The sequence below is a fragment of the Suillus plorans genome (assembly GCF_016647745.1).
Source record: "Suillus plorans strain S12 chromosome Unknown HD556scaffold_52, whole genome shotgun sequence".
NCBI classification, from domain to species: domain Eukaryota; kingdom Fungi; phylum Basidiomycota; class Agaricomycetes; order Boletales; family Suillaceae; genus Suillus; species Suillus plorans.
In genome coordinates, this window is record NW_024537436.1 from 184821 (window position 1) to 200520 (window position 15700).

At 47.9% G+C, this 15700-nt stretch overlaps 4 protein-coding genes across 4 annotated transcripts; 2 read left to right on the top strand and 2 right to left on the bottom strand.

The window, feature by feature from the left end:
• Positions 1-93: 93 nt before the first annotated feature.
• HD556DRAFT_1242652 (multidrug resistance-associated ABC transporter) lies at positions 94-6894 on the top strand (the record flags this gene model as incomplete). The annotated part of the gene is made up of 40 exons (XM_041298297.1): positions 94-318; positions 375-1233; positions 1284-1571; positions 1619-1803; positions 1857-1883; positions 1936-2025; positions 2079-2098; positions 2144-2237; positions 2340-2679; positions 2733-2872; positions 2928-2958; positions 3009-3064; positions 3114-3182; positions 3239-3269; positions 3319-3384; positions 3435-3981; positions 4031-4103; positions 4155-4167; positions 4214-4249; positions 4304-4342; positions 4398-4490; positions 4547-4690; positions 4748-4755; positions 4804-4840; positions 4892-5013; positions 5063-5093; positions 5151-5293; positions 5347-5358; positions 5407-5443; positions 5472-5626; positions 5678-5734; positions 5786-5942; positions 5988-6061; positions 6115-6254; positions 6305-6371; positions 6424-6434; positions 6486-6530; positions 6585-6651; positions 6702-6742; positions 6792-6894. 40 exons carry the CDS (start codon positions 94-96, stop codon positions 6892-6894), a joined length of 4773 nt encoding a protein of 1590 aa, XP_041157187.1.
• Positions 6895-7226: 332 nt separating this feature from the next.
• Positions 7227-7554, bottom strand: HD556DRAFT_1433453 (uncharacterized protein; the record flags this gene model as incomplete). Its single annotated transcript, XM_041305223.1, has 2 exons — positions 7227-7253; positions 7306-7554. 2 exons carry the CDS (start codon positions 7552-7554, stop codon positions 7227-7229), a joined length of 276 nt encoding a protein of 91 aa, XP_041157188.1.
• A 424-nt stretch (positions 7555-7978) lies between these two features.
• HD556DRAFT_1393374 (uncharacterized protein) lies at positions 7979-9734 on the top strand. The gene is made up of 7 exons (XM_041303612.1): positions 7979-8374; positions 8429-8537; positions 8591-8779; positions 8828-8976; positions 9027-9163; positions 9216-9643; positions 9710-9734. Exons 1-6 carry the CDS (start codon positions 8023-8025, stop codon positions 9354-9356), a joined length of 1077 nt encoding a protein of 358 aa, XP_041157189.1. The 5' UTR covers positions 7979-8022; the 3' UTR covers positions 9357-9643; positions 9710-9734.
• Positions 9735-11221: 1487 nt separating this feature from the next.
• HD556DRAFT_1446355 (uncharacterized protein) lies at positions 11222-14813 on the bottom strand (the record flags this gene model as incomplete). Its single annotated transcript, XM_041307075.1, has 19 exons — positions 11222-11586; positions 11641-11831; positions 11881-12179; positions 12227-12550; positions 12603-12708; positions 12761-12793; positions 12843-12950; positions 13001-13087; positions 13139-13330; positions 13383-13394; positions 13455-13528; positions 13580-13591; positions 13648-13692; positions 13745-13836; positions 13888-14064; positions 14120-14375; positions 14427-14501; positions 14560-14592; positions 14646-14813. 19 exons carry the CDS (start codon positions 14811-14813, stop codon positions 11222-11224), a joined length of 2649 nt encoding a protein of 882 aa, XP_041157190.1.
• Between the last annotated feature and the right edge of the window lie 887 nt (positions 14814-15700).

Sequence of the window (15700 nt, forward strand, 5' to 3'; positions counted from 1 at the left end):
TTGTGCTTCACTGCTTGTCCGAATTTTCCATTTCCTTTTACTAACCAACCAGTAATTGGACGTCGGAAGTTGTGCTCGAAGGTGTAGAACATCATGCCTCCGTACCAGTTGCTTTTAGCAGAAGCACTCGTCGGGGCGGCAGCAATTAGTAGCCTCGCGCTCTTTTTTGCGCACTCTCAACAGCGGAAGATACGCTTACCGACTACCCAAGATGCTAGTTTGGTTGGCGATGTGAACCAAGATGATCCCTTTAATGTGACCAAACCGGAAGATTTTATCGACGGAGAACCAATCGACGAAGATGCGTTTTGGTTCAAAGTGAGCATTATAATGGTTATAGGTCGCGTATGACGAAGGGTCTTATCTTGGTTTAGATGCGCAACAGGAAATTACTCCTTGTATTGCTTTCAGCCGCCATTCTTGTTCTCGAGGGCGTTTCCCTGGGTTGGTCGGCCTACCCAGATGCTCGGAATGTGCTTACAGAACACATATTTCGGACCACATTTGGACTCTACGTTGGCCTTCTAGTTCTTCGTTCCGTTGGCCAATCCACCACGGATAGTCATTCCGAGTCGGTGATACATATCACTACCTTGACCTTCTTCTCCTCGGTCCTTCACTTTGGCGTGGCAATCCTTCCTTCATCTGATTCTATCTCGTCCCAAGATTTTCCTGCTTTACTCGCTTTCTGGTATAGCATGACCGCATTGTATACCTTGACTTTTGCAATAATTGCGACAACACCTTGTGGACCACCGTTACACTTTTTTCCTTCACTCATCTACTCCAAAAAAACTATCGATGACACAACCAATAAATCATACGACAACGTCTGCGGCCTTCCGGGCACATCTGTAATCGATTATCTCTTTTTCCGTTACGTGACACGCGTCATTCACCTTGGAACTTCCGTTTCGGTCGAAATTGGCGACTTGCCAATCCTTCCGGCTAAGATGCGAGCCACTTATCAGTTCTTTAGGATGCGCACGAATCTTCGTGCAAATCCTCTCAAGCCAGGATGGGACCTCGCTTGGCGCCTCATAAGTGTCAACAAGCTTGCATTTACTGCAGAGATAATCCTGGCCGTTGCAGCTGCTCCAATGTGGTTTGGGTCCCCGTTCTTCGTTCGCAAGCTCATCGCATACCTGGAAGATGATCCTGACCGCCTCAATAAAGGATGGGGATGGGTATACGCTTTGGGGCAGTTTGCATCCCTTATTATCGTCACGCAACGTAAGTTTTTTCAGTGCAACACCCTCTAATTTGATGTTGACATGCTGCAGTCAACTCCCAAATGTGGTACTTCGCAACTTCCGTTATCCAAATGCGTTTGCGGACGCAGCTCAATACCATCCTTTTCGCAAAAACACTTGTTCGGAAGGATGTTGTATCTTCTGGCACCTCCACGTCCAATGAGAAAGATGATGCAAAATCGACAACTACGAACGGAGAAAACAAAGAGAAGGGCGAGGAAGAGAACGAATTTTCGAGTAAATCCCAGGTCATGACTTTGATGACCACTGATGTTGATCGGGTCGCCGAGTTTTCTTATCATCTTTTCGCCATTGCAGGTGAGATTCTTTGATCATGTCATTGTTCTAGTTCTGATTTCTTTCAGATTCTCCGGTCGAAATTGTTGTAGGGACGATGTTGCTCTACAGCATGCTTGGCGTCTCGTGCTTTATTGGTCTTGCGGTCATTTGCCTCTTTTTGCCATTGAATCACCTAGCAGGAAAAGTAGTGATCAGTACACAGGACAACTTGATGAAAGCCAGGGACGAACGGGTCTCACTCATGAACGAGGTAATTACCTTGTGAAACACCTCTTGGCTTGACTTTAATGACACCTCTGACAGATACTGGGTGGCATACGCATGCTGAAGGTAATGATCCTCTGCATATAATTTTCTGAAATCCTCCCTCACCTATTTGCAGTTCATGGCATGGGAACGCAGCTTCGAAAAGCGCGTGATGAAGGTTCGCGAGAGAGAACTGAAATACCAAAAGTTGAACTACAAGATTGAGGTACGTGATTTTCCTTCTTGCATCATCCGACTCCTAATGTGTCCACCTTTCAGGTCGTGTTCGCTGCTCTCTGGTATGTTTTCATGCAGGTTTCTGCCTTATCTAACGGAAAGCTTAGGGAAGCATCTCCTCTCATTGTCACCCTGGTTTCTTTCTGGCACTTCGCAGTCTGGCGTCAACAGGCATTGACTCCCTCTATTGCCTTCACATCTGTAAGCCTTTCCTTATCAGTCCACTTGATGTTTACAAATTGAACACATGTGCTTAGATGATGGGTAGGCATGAATGATCTGCATGGTACTTGAGCTAACAAGTCTGGCGTAGTTTTCAACGAAATGCGTTTTGCGATGAATGCACTCCCAGAAACTTTCATTAATCTGCTTCAGGTCCATGTTTCACTCATGCGGATCGGGAAGTACCTCCAACTAACCGAGGTAGCACCTGTACCTCCGCTCTCGGCTGCACCAGCCATTAACACCATCGCTATTCAATCTGCTACCATCACATGGCCTCATGATCGTTCTGCGGATTCGTCGGCAGCTTCCACGCCCCGGCATAAATTTATGCTCGTTGATCTTGCTTTGAAATTCCCTGAAGGACAACTTTCACTCGTTTGTGGTAAGCTGGGCAGCGGAAAGACCCTGTTGTTATTAGGTACGTCTTTTAGAGCGAATTCTGGGATACTGCTCAATGTCACGACAATGCAGCTTTACTTGGCGAGGCGGACGTCCTCACCGGTCAGGTCATTTGTCCGCGTTCACCACCAGACGCGCTTGCTTCCTTCGCCGATCAGAAGGTCACACAGGAAGAGTGGATAGTGCCCGGCGTTTGCGCCTACGTACCACAGGTGAGCGGCAGTGGTGGTGGGGTATGTCATGAATTGAAGAACTTGACACTTCAAGGCTGCCTGGCTGCGAAATGCTTCTATTCAAGGTGAGCCACGGACGTTCAACCATTTCAAGTACGCTTATCGCGATTTCCAGACAATATCCTGTTCGGTCTGCCACTTGACGAAGAGCGATATCATAAGACATTAGAGGTCAGCCACACTTTATGGACAATGAAAGGTTGACTAACTGTATCTTTAGATTTGTGCACTCATAAGCGATCTGAAGATCCTTGAGGACGGAGACCAATCCGAAATTGGGGAGCGTGGTGTATGTTGTGTTTTGCCACTTAACGTCATGTATACTGATCGATGTTGCACTGGCAGGTAAACTTGTCAGGCGGACAAAAAGCTCGAGGTCGGTGAACTGAAATTCGACTTGCCATACATACTGAATTTCTCTTAAGTTTCATTGGCTCGTGCTGTTTACTCCCGAGCATCCGTACTGTTACTCGACGACGTTCTGTCTGCTGGTGCGTCCGTTTCAAACGTCGTACTTCTAAATGCCAACTTTTGCGTGCAGTTGACGCTCATACCGCTCATCACATCTACTCCAAGTGCATTAAAGGAGAGCTGATGCATGGGCGAACGGTGATCCTTGTGTCACACCATGTCCAACTTTGCTTGAGCGGTGCTGCATATGTTGTCGCTCTTGATAACGGCCAACTTCTATTCGCTGGTGAACGTGAAGCCTTTGAAGCTTCTCCTGTGAAAGGGACATTGGTGCAGACCATGGGTGGCGCTGGCAAGAAGCAGGGCGCAGCAAGTACTTCGAAGAATCCATCGGTGCCTGCCAGCCATTCTCCCGTTTCCACGCTCGTGCAAGATGATGTGGAACCTGACCCAATATCTGAGACGAGCTCCACCGTGATCAATGAGCCGCAAGTAAATCTGGAGCGGAAAGCACCTAGGAAAGTTGTGGAAGACGAGAAACGCGCTGTGGGGCGCGTTAGTCGTGATGTCTGGAAGCTCTATGTGAAGTCGTGCGGCGCCTACGGGTACTGGGTATGGTTCTTGTCCATTCTCGTGTTGGGTGCTCTCTGTCCTGTTGCAGAGAACTGGTGGCTTAAGTATGTTCATAATGTTATACTGTTGCATGATTGACATTGGCATCCGTAGGACATGGTCGGGATCGAGCACAGAAGAGGCCGACGCTAAGGGACCGGTGTATTACATTGTTATTTATGCTGCAGTAAGCACAGCTCTACAGTATTATCCCTCACCATGACTCATGTCCTTGCAGGTCACTCTCACAGGTTTGAATCAGTTGGCTTGTACCGCATGGTGCTAATTATCTTTCAGGTGTTTTGATTTCGACTTACAGATACTTCGTACTGTGTATGCAAAGTACACCCGCTTTCATGAACCCCTACTGAACCATTTCTCATTCAGATAACGGCTCCATCCATGCGTCGACCGTTTTATACCAACGTGGGTCGAGGTTGAGATGTTACTTTTGACTACTTACTTACATCACTCATGATAGAACTTCTGGAGACTGTGTTGTTTGCGCAAATTCGTTTCCATGATACTGTGTCGCGGGGGAGACTCCTGAATCGATTCGGGAAAGACTTCGAAGGTCCGTTTTCTAAGCCTATGTTTTCTTCGCGTATACAATGACACGTAACAATATAGGCGTTGACAGTCGACTCGCGGATCACTTTGGTCGAAGTCTCATCTTTGCATTTTCTTTCGTCGTCACGATTGTGTCTGTTACTTTTGCAGGCGGAGTTCCATTCCTCATTGCTATCATTATCTTGGGCTTCATTTACTATGATGGTCTGCAACTTTTTTCTCGATCGATAACTCAGCACTGATTGTTGAACTTGTGTTTAGTTTCAAAGGTACTTTTTTTGTCATGTTCTTGCTTGAGGAAATGCTTAAGTGCCTAGGACTACGGACAAGCTGCTAGAGATATGCGGCGCCTGGGTAAGTGTCCTTCATATTCAAGAGCGCTCGATTGAATTTAGTTACCTTAAGACTCCGTGGCACGGTCTCCCCTTTATTCGATCTATGGTGAAACCATTGCCGGAGCGCCCATCCTTCGAGCTTTCGGTGCTTCATCAAAGTTCATGCGAGACATGCTTCGCTACGTCGATACGGTGAGTCAAACAGAATCCGCTTTCACTTAACCTGATCGATGCCTACTAGAATATAAACCCGAACTATTGGCAATGGGCTGGTACGTCGAGCGGTCGTTTGATTGTCGAGAGTTGTTGACATTGGCTGATGTGTTTAGTCAATCGCTGGCTCTCCGCCCGGTTTGACCTTTTGTCCGCTGTGACCATTGGTGTAACAGGTTTTATCGCCGTTTCCACTCCGACCATCTCAGCTGCGCTCGCTGGATTCGCTCTTTCATTTGCTGGAGGCATGACGTTCACAGTATGTGCCTGCTTGTCATGGACTATGGAACGATATGCTGATACTGCCTGCAGTTGTTATTCCTAGTAGGTGAACTGGTGTTTGTCTAGATTTCTTATTAATCTCGAACTCAGGTGCGACGGTTCGTCGGCCTTGAACAATCTATGGCTAGTACCTTAGCATACTGTATGACGTGCAGTGTTACTGATGGACCTCCAACAGGTCGCCCTGGAGCGTATCAAGGAGTATTCAGAGCTTCAGCGCGAGCCTCCTGAATATATCGAGCCGCGTCCGCCAGCTTCCTGGCCAGACCGAGGTACCATCAAGTGCGAAAATTTGATCATTCGTTATGCGGTAAGCCACTTTCAGTGGGAACCTCTCATCAGTTCATAACCTGTCCCATAGCCCGAGTTGCCCGATGTTCTTCACAACTTGAACTTCGAGGTCCACCCTGGGGAGAAGGTATTATATATTCGAAGACTCCTTTGTCAGCAAACTGAGTTTTGTTCTTAGGTCGGCATCCTAGGCCGCACAGGTTCCGGAAAGAGCACCCTTGCACTCTCGTTCTTCCGCTTCGTGGAGGCAACAGAGGGTTGCATCACCATCGACGGTCTGGACATCTCCAAAATGGGACTTTCGGACCTTCGTAGCAAGCTTACTATCATTCCTCGTGCGTGTCCTGCCAAGTGGTGATTATCATACTTACAACAAACAGAGGACCCTACCATCCTTAGCGGTACTTTGCGATCCACGCTGGATGTATTCGACGAGTATGGAGACGCAGAAATTGTTGGTTTACATTTACATTGGTTGACCGCAACGGTATACTGACTGTTCTTTAGTTCGAGGCTCTTCGACGTGTTCATTTGATTCCGTCTGATGCCGCTGATGTTGTCGAAATTGACGGTGTCGCGGTCAATGTTAATGTTTTCCGAAACCTAGAGTCACCAGTATCGGAAGGAGGGGAAAACTTCTCTACGGGGTTAGCGCTTTGTCAACGCCACCGAGTAACCTTGCTCACGAACTTTCTAGCGAGAAACAGCTTCTATGCATGGCTCGAGCAATCCTGAAACGCTCGAAAGTTTTGGTCATGGACGAGGTACGTTTTCCTGTCCTTCGCCTACGTTTCACTCCTCAAGGCTACGTTGCAGGCAACAGCAAGGTGATATCGATCGTATGATAGAAGCTGAGATTTCAACTGACGTAACTTCAGCGTTGACTACGCGACTGACGAGCTCATTGGAAAGACGATCAGAGAGTTCGTTTCGCGACATTAATAACCCTCTCACGAGAAATTGACCACGCCGAACAGAGAATTTGCAAACAGCACCATTCTCACCATTGCGCACCGACTGCGCACTGTGATCGATTATGATAGGGTATAAAAAATCCAGCTCATGTGGTTTGTGCATTACTTATGGACTACTAGGTGATGCTCCTTGACCAGGGCAAAATCGTCGAGTTTGACCGGTAAGTCATCGCGAAATATATGGTGCAGAAAGTTAACCAAGACCTTCAGTCCCGCTGTGCTGCTTTCTGACCCCTCGTCGCAATTCTACGGGTTGTGTGAGGCAACAGGCGAGAATGAATTTGCGATGTTGAAGAATTTGGCTGGGGTATGATTACAAAAGTGAATCGCTGGGCGTTACAATATTAGAAAATAACATCTTGATTGTTACACATTAGAGTGTACTTTTTACAGGTTTTGAACAGAGATATCCAAAGGATCAGGAGGGCACCGACGGACGTGAGGATTTTGATGTTGATATTATTTACAGTGGTCGATGATACCCTGGCATCTCGATCATCTCAAATGTCGAATTATGTTTGTCGTTCTGATGGATCCGAATGTGTCGATTCATTCGCAGGGATATCTGATTGCGTGGAATGAGACAAAGGACAGACATCATATGATAGTATTCGCCAACAGTATATACCGTCAAATTCCGCTAAATTAATAGGGAGCAGCGGCAGCTTGGCACTGAAAAAATAAAATCAGTCACAGAACTATGTTTAATTGAATGGATACACACAGCCTTCAACTGGTCAAGGTACCATGAGCAACTTGGCAGATCTGCCTTGTCCAAACACTTGGTGAACTCCTTAGCTTGAACTTCACAAGCAGCGCCAGTTGTCTGGTATGCTTGTTGCTGCTGTACGGGTGCTGCTGACTCCGCGGGTGCTGCAGATGAGCTGGAGCCGAACAGCATGGAGGAGATACCATGACCGATGGTAGATCCAACAGCGACGGAACCGGCAGTTGCAGCCATTTGTGCAAACATCCCGGGACCACTAGATGTCTGAGCGGGAACAGGTGGTGCGGGGGCGTGTGCTGGGTTACTGTGGGCTGCAGCAGGAGGCATTGCAGCCGTATGAGCACCGCGGGATTGCTGAGGAGCTGCAGCTGCAGGCTTAGCAGCTGGACGAGAGGAACGCGAAGAACGCTATGAAAGAAAAAAATACAAAATAAGCTCACGGTAAAAGACAATTAGTTGAGATGTCTTACAGGCATGATGATTGAGATGGCGGTTCAGAGCAAAGGTGCTTCGGGTAGAACTGGGTGGAATTTTTGACCGGCGAAGCAAACCTTTTATATCCATCTTCCCCGGCTCGAACACACGCGTCCCCGGCTGCCGAGTTTGTTCGCACGCATAGATTCCGGTGAAATCCTTTTTGAGAAATTGACATTGAAATTTAAAGTCTTTACTCGAGCTCGCTGTGTTACACAACAAGTTCCAGCTGCAGGGGCAATGGTGATAGCAACGGTGAAGGTCCCGTGTGTCTCCTTCAGGTCCCAACTGAAGAAGAGATGTTTACTCTATCCACAACGCTCGTTCTCGGCCTTAAAATCCGCTACCCGAACGGCTACTCCCCCTTCAACGTCCAAGGCTTCCACCACGAGTGGGCAAGCGTCTGCCACAACGTCGTCCAATGCATCAAGAAAATCTTCAATTAAGAATGAGAAGAAAGCAAAAAAGGCACTCACTGCTACAGACAGCACGGAGGCGCAGCTCAAACAAATAGAGAGCATGATGAACATGGCAAACACGTCGAACCTGTTTCCAACCATGGATATGTGGGGTACTAAGTTAGTGACTCTCGGTGTGTGTATTCTTTATAGAAGGATAACTCAGACTTAGTTGATCACGCATCCAGACGTAGAAATACCACGCGACGCTTCACTGCGTATGCTTTTTACAAACCCAGGCGCGTTTTGGCATGCAAAACAGCACAATTTCTCCAATTGGTTGAAGAACACGTTCAGGTTCGCGTGCAGTGTTTCATGCATCTTTCGTCCTTCTAAGCCTCATTGTGCAGCATGTATACCATCGCCAAAGCTCGAGCTTTTACGGGAGTAAATCATGATTTTCGATTTAGTCACTTATTCCTACCACGCACATGGCGTCAACTGGGCAACGTAACCTCACATTCTTCAGCGTCCTGGTTAGCACCAATACGACGCATTGCAATGGATAACTATCTGGCTATAGGCCGTGCCATAGCTGAGTGCGTATAATTTTTGCTGACCCCAATTATATTTAATTATATCAACAGCAAGGATGAAGCCACACTGAAGGCGCTGACAACAGCCGACCATGCCACCAAGGTGAACAAGATTGTCCGTACTCGTAAACCTGGCGAGGTTTGGCAATGGAAGGTTCTAAGCGATGTTTCAGACAAAGCCCTATTCCAAGAGAAAAGCTGTAAGTATCGACGTTACACTCTCCATTTTTTTGGGTTCACAATAATACAGTATTCCGTCCACTTGCAATATCACCAGGAGCTACCATCGTATCCATCCGTTCCGGTGAGGTTTATGTTGCGAAGGAACCCCCGAAACGCGGCAACCGGCTGGTGATACATGCACTAGTCAAGTTCGAGACTACGCAGGTGAGTGTTCTTCCAGCACACGTAAATTGTCTACGAACTGACACTGCTCCAGGAACTCAAGGTGTTTACCAAGCAGGGCCAGCCAGTTGATGCTAAATCTGCAGAACCTCATACTGTCGTGGAATATTTAGTGCTCGAGAAAGTGGGTTGGTATGACAATACGTGGCAGGTGCGGGACCAGATCTACAAGTAAACGGGTGCTGGATGACGGATATAATGGGAGTTTGTGATTAGATCTCTGTCAGATTTCATTTGCGGATTTGCGAGATAACTATGTAGCGGTCGTGCGACGGGCTACGAAAAGTGCGAGTCATTTTCAATAAGGAGAAAATAATTGTAAGAACCATATAGACCCCAAATATTTACAGTCGTGGATGTATTGGATACGGTGATAATCCTAGGCGCTCAGCACTCGGTCCGGTTTGATGGTGTCACGTGAATATTAACGCGAGAGTTGACGTTGACGTTAGGCGCCTGGCGCTTCAATGATCTGCACAGTCAGCGCTGCAGCGCTCAACTTGCTGTACAGCCTTCGGAGAAACTCACAACATGTAACCCATTGAAGAACTTAAATAACGACCTCCCTCCCCACTTGACTCTGCATTGGACATCACATGCCTGGCGGCACCCACTCCGTTGTAGTAGTCTTCAATGTTCATTCTGCATTCGTCTTCTGTGCATGTCTAGGCTCTGATTAAGTAGGTGATAGTTTCGTGTGGGATTTGATCAGAAGTTAGAGCTGAGATCGTCCTGCACCCATCAGAATACACATACCTTCCCCAATATGAGGAACAAAATTTTTGACAGGGAATCCGAACACAAGATCAGTAAAATACATCTGCTGGAGTCCAGACAGATTCAAGGGCGGCTGCCAGGTGAGCGGGGATGCGAACTTGTGACAAATTTAGAATGTGGTATGCTGAGGGCAGCAGGACAATCCTCCGAGCAACCATCGTGTTATACAGTAAGTATAGAACCTCGAGACCAATCAGCCCATCGGAGTACCACTCCACCATGAAGACCCGGTTTGCTGCATGGGCCACACCTTTTCTGTAGACGGAAAGTCCTGTCCGACAATGTAAGCTTCAATTTGGATACATTTTATCTTCAATCACACTGACGGCGGGTCCGCTTTGCTAGGCTAGTGCTATCAGGCAACTAGCTTCAACATTCAAGGTCCTCGTGAAATACTCCCAGGGTTTTTCGATGATGTACGAGGTGCTGATGTACATGATCTTGACTGAATGATTTGACCAATATATTGTCAGTTGGGTACTCATTCATCCCTATCCTATGGGCCACACCATAATCATTGGAACCCAGCACCCTGTCAACGCTCCAGTTGCTTGTCCTCCTTCTGGCGTCACTCCAAGCCTTCTGAATGCAACACTCGACTCCATTTTCACCTTTTCACCTGGAGTCAAAACCTTGTCTCTGGCATGCTGCACAAACGACATGAATCGGAATTGCGAGAGTTGCCAATAATCGAGGTCTCGTGCACAGTAGGCAAGCCTGCCTTTTCAAGTCTTCCGAATCTTTATCGATGATCACTGGCCCCTTGTTCGCGCAGAGAAATCATCACGCCAGAAACTTCATTTCGCCCTCCCAAATTCATATCACTCAGCAACCTAGCGCAGCAACTCAGGGCGCACCATCATCGTCGCAGCCACGATCTCCACCTCCACCTGCTACTACTTGGACACTTTCTACCGTCGCTGGTACCGCTGGGCAATGTAAACAATCTCGCGTCCTCGTATAACCGTAAGAGATTCTGGATGGCGCGCTTGTTTCATGGCCTAGGTTTGCTGCATGACTATTCAGTACACCAACAGTCAACATTAAGAAGCGACATTTTGGGCGGTCCAACTTCTCCGTCAAAGCTATGTGCAAGCATACATCGACCTTCTCATTGCCCTATGCAATATTCCCGCAAGCCAACGAAAATTGACCGGAGCTGGCTCTCGTCACTCATACGCGCCTCATAAACGAACACTTCGCAAGTGGTTTATCATACTACGATCATCCATTGTCCAGGCGACTTGTTACGACTTTATCCGTTCAGAACACTACTAGGGACTTCTCTATATCCCATCCCATATTCTGCAGTCCGGGCTTGACGGCATGTGTTATCATAGCATCAGGACCGCACGCTAGGATGAGTCCATGCTCAGAGTGGCGAGGCATGTGCTCCGACAGTAACACATCATTGATTCGCCCAACACTGTACGGCCACTCCTCAGGAGCGACACTAAGCGTGTAGTGCAGCTTGAAACGCCCCCTGCCATGCAATGCGAAGAGTGTGTCAAGTTCTTCTCTAAAGAGGATGTCTTGCTCTGTTTTGTTCGCACTGATCACCCACACCCGGGTCTCGCTTTCCGCGTTTTGGAAGATACTGCGAAGCACCTGGAGGATCGGTGTTATCCCTGCATGATTTTATTTAGTATTGCACATTTATGATGTTGCATTCGAAGTCGTACCGCTTCCACCGCAAATCATGCCGACTTCCTTGATGGTCTTCCTTATCCCGTTCCACAATGCAGTACTTGGCCCGTCCCAAATAAAGGACCCTAACGGCCCCTTGAGCTCCACGCTATCTCCGATACGTAATTGATGGAAGCCGGTGGTCATCTTCCCTCCAGTGGGGATTGACGCGGAAGGAAGATACAATCTAATGAAGAATTCAGTGCGAAGAGCATGTCCTGATGAAGAATACGAACTTGATGAGAAAGTCGATGAGGCCTACTGTGTCTTGTTGCGATACCGGAGTATATGCCCTCTGTACCATCTCCCCGGTATCCTGTCGGCGTAAGCGAACGAAAACATGTTGTCCAACTGGCAGACCTAGCGGCTGGTCTCTTTTCAAGGCGAAACGATATAGGTAAGAATCGTGGTTGATCTGCTTGATGGCACACAATTCGACATCCTTCCATCGGCTGCGCTCTAGAAAGGTTTCATCGTACTGCGTTGTAATGGGCCTTTCTCTGGCTAAACTGGTTGTAAGGGTACCAATGTGGTGCTGTAAACTGGTCCATAAACCGACGTTCTACGGCAAAATCGACTCACCTCAGCCAATTTTTGTTTGCCTTCTGCAGAATGTATGGCGAAGAAGTCTTCGGACGCATCTTCGCCAGCTACAAGCAATATGGAGTCACCGCCTCCTGGGTGGTCCTTTAGAAATGGAGTTCCATCGTAAACCTCACCGTTGACGACAAACCACGGTTGCTGTCGATCTTGCGCCCTGAACTCTTCCAGGGTAATTTTCCGATTCATGCCCGGCTTGGTCAAGCAGACCTCATCTGATTCGTGCTTTGGAGCACGTGGTGCGAGATCCCGTCCTTTTTCGCCGAAGACAGGCTTTGTAATATCCTCCCCCACCGCTTTCATGCGCTGATTTGCTACCATCAGCATTTGTTTTCTGGGACCAAAGATTAAGCATCACCTCCATCCATCCTCCATTCGCTGTCCCAGCGAGTGTTGGATGTTCAAATTGCAAGACAATTTTCCCGTCATCGTTGACGGTTCTATGGACGGCAATGCGAAACCACCTGCCAGCAGCTCGCAGCAGGGCGCAGAATATCAGGTTTTATCAAGACGTACCAGTTGTTCATCATGCCAAGTGCATGCCAATACCTGTGAACAGTTGATGTTAATGAACCCGCACAGTACGATCCTGCCTTACATGTCTCTTTGTTGGAACGCGAGGCCTTCGTCCATAGCTCTAACCATCAACGCATCACAGCTCGCTAGAACGTCATGCGAGACATCAAATGTCCAGAAGCACCAACAGCTAGACGGGATCTGAACATTTTCATTGCAATGGTAATGCTTGCTGCTCACAAGGACGTATCGCGCTCTGATGCGTCAAGAGTTCCATAAAATGGGTCTTGGTGACGTATTTCTCTGAATCGGTCCTCAGGATACTCACTTTTTGACACGGTATCAATGAGGTGTCGATTCTGAAGCATGTAGACGTACATATTTCCCAATGTCCATGTCTCCCCTTGGTCAAGCGAAACCTCGACACGGGTCACCCTGCGACCTCCACCTGCATACGCATATCCTCGGATGGGATATGATGCGATTGTGCCATTCTCATCCGGCGTCTTATCGATGTAGAGTTTCTCATTATGATCCGGTTTCGCGATGACGCTATTGACGTTAAGCTCCCTGAAGACTCTTGTTCAACATGTGGTACATAAGAGAGCAAGATTAAACCAACGTGATGATATATCTGAGATATCCCCGATCTGGTGAGTAACTTGCTAAGGAACGTCAGAGCACTCAGACTAACCTTGGGTCATACCACCAATGCTTCTCAGCACGGGCTTGGTCAGGCATAACCTGCGTTGGTAACATTTTGTTGTCCTATGCAACGTTAGTGCGATTCATCCTCGAGGATGAAGGATCTACGCGTACCCAAAAGTGCAACTGCATAACAAAACCATCAGTCGACGCTTGTTTGAGTTGTACAAGAACTGGCATACGTGGTGCTGGCTTTCACAATTACTTATTTCGATGCGTCTCAGCCACTAAGTGGGGTCTAATTGATTATGGGCTCCTTGTCATCGGGAAACACCTTACCTTAACAGACCGTCCACCGATCTGACCCGGCACAATGATGCGCACAGGAAAACCATGGTCTGGCTCCAATGGTAAACCATTCATTGCCCAGGCTAATGTAGAAGGTCAGGAGGAATCGTCACACTGTAAGTGATTCGAGTTACCAATGAGCATACCCTTGTCCTTATTGGAAGCCCACGACAGTCGCTGCGATGTTCCATAGGGCCCGTTCGGAAGTTTATCTCCGCCTTCAAAGACAACGTATTTGGCTTGTCTACAAATTGGTCTCACATGATTCAATACGTCGGCCAGATACACGCCTGTCCAAAGGGCTGTTGATACTTGATATTGATGTTGGTGAAGACTCATTCAAATCAACACGAGCTGAAACCTCACCTCCCGCTGCTCCCCAGCTGAAGCCAAGTGTCTTGCGGATGACATTCTGTTCTTTCCGCCTGTTGCCGGCGCATACAAGGGTTACAGGAATGCTAACAACGGGAAACTTTTCTTGAAGCTCTTGCAGAGTAAATGTAACCTCTCGTTCCACCAGACCATGTACGTGGATTGTCCAGTTAGCAGCTATCTCGTGGCTGACCTGTGGCACTGCACCATGATTCCGCACGAAATGCAGGTGAGGCGGAGTAAAGAATCCCTGTAGACACACCCTCAGTCCCGTGCAAAACATCGGAAACAAGATACCTACACATTCAAATAGAACACCGAGTCGCGCTTCGGAGTTAAACGGATGTTTTCCCGTCAATCGTACGAGTTCTGGATTCTGAGCGCGGAGGACCGGATCAAAAATCACGCAGATATCATTGATTTATCGTCCTTACACGATTGACCCAGTTATCTGGCGTGTCGAGATCCTGGCGAATGTAAATGTCAAATTAACGTTGTGCGCTGAAATATCCAGCACAACCTGCTGAGCTACTTTTGTTGGGGTAGCATTAATTGGCAGCTGTGGGAGGCACTGGGGAAGTTGGGGACCATTCCTTTCGGGCCCGTCGAGAGATGAGGGAAAGAACGGTACAGGTAGAGCATCCTGAAGTTTCTGGTTGGTGAGGTCTGGGGAGCGTACCAAGGACATGAAAGCAATAGACGGAGTGGTAGCAGGTGATTGAATACGCTAGGTGAGTCGGCGGACGAACTTGAAGTCCTTGAGAATTGTTGGGTAACAGTCAAATATTGGGTCGCCATTAGCACTGCTCGACGCTCAATATGTAATACCAACCATCTCCCAAGTCACGCGGGGAATTCATCCCATGGTCCTTTCAATTAAAACCAGTTCGGCCAGACACCGATTTGGTTCTGTCAACTGATAAGCTGTTATCGATTAGCACGGATGGAACTTACGGAAGACTGAAGTTGAATCCCTTGGAAAGTTTCGCAGTGCCTGCGGCTTGGCGGACGTAACCAAAGCCTTTCGGACATCAAAGAAGTGGCCAGAGCAAGTGTCTGGGGTCCTACGAGTGAAGCTAACATCTCAATACAGTTGCTAAAGTTTAGACCGGACTTCCCCTTTTATTGGTACCATTCAACAATTCCGCCTGTTGCGATATTTGGGCGCGCGAAGTACACCAGAGTAGCAAGCTCGTTGGAGGGTCATATTGGTCACCTTGATCGTAGCTGTGTCCGATGTCACCTCTCGCAGCGCACAACTAATATCGACTGACAATATTGTACATGGTACCACAGTGATGTACTGGCACTAGACCATTGTCTTGAATTCATGGCAAGCATTGACCGTGCGGATTCCTCGTAGTAGTGATGCGTTACTCGGCACCTTCCGCTAGCAACCCTTACCCCGATCATTAGCACGACGGCTTTCTCATCTTTTCAAATGACCAGTGGCTTAGTGATGAGTCAGGATTATTCGACCGATTCCATTCCTCCACTGATGTGCAACATATATAAGACCTAGTGCACTCATGTCTGAGCAGCTATTTTGGGATATCTCATGCGCGGGTCCCGCAA

What these genes read in the sequence shown, in the direction of transcription:
- HD556DRAFT_1393374 (XM_041303612.1), top strand. Translation starts at nt 8,023, where the DNA reads ATGGTGATAGCAACGGTGAAGGTCCCGTGTGTCTCCTTCAGGTCCCAA. An exon ending in TACTAAGTTAGTGACTCTCG is followed by an intron (nt 8,375 to 8,428) that starts GTGTGTGTATTC and finishes TCACGCATCCAG; the next exon opens with ACGTAGAAATACCACGCGAC. An exon ending in ATAGGCCGTGCCATAGCTGA is followed by an intron (nt 8,780 to 8,827) that starts GTGCGTATAATT and finishes TTATATCAACAG; the next exon opens with CAAGGATGAAGCCACACTGA.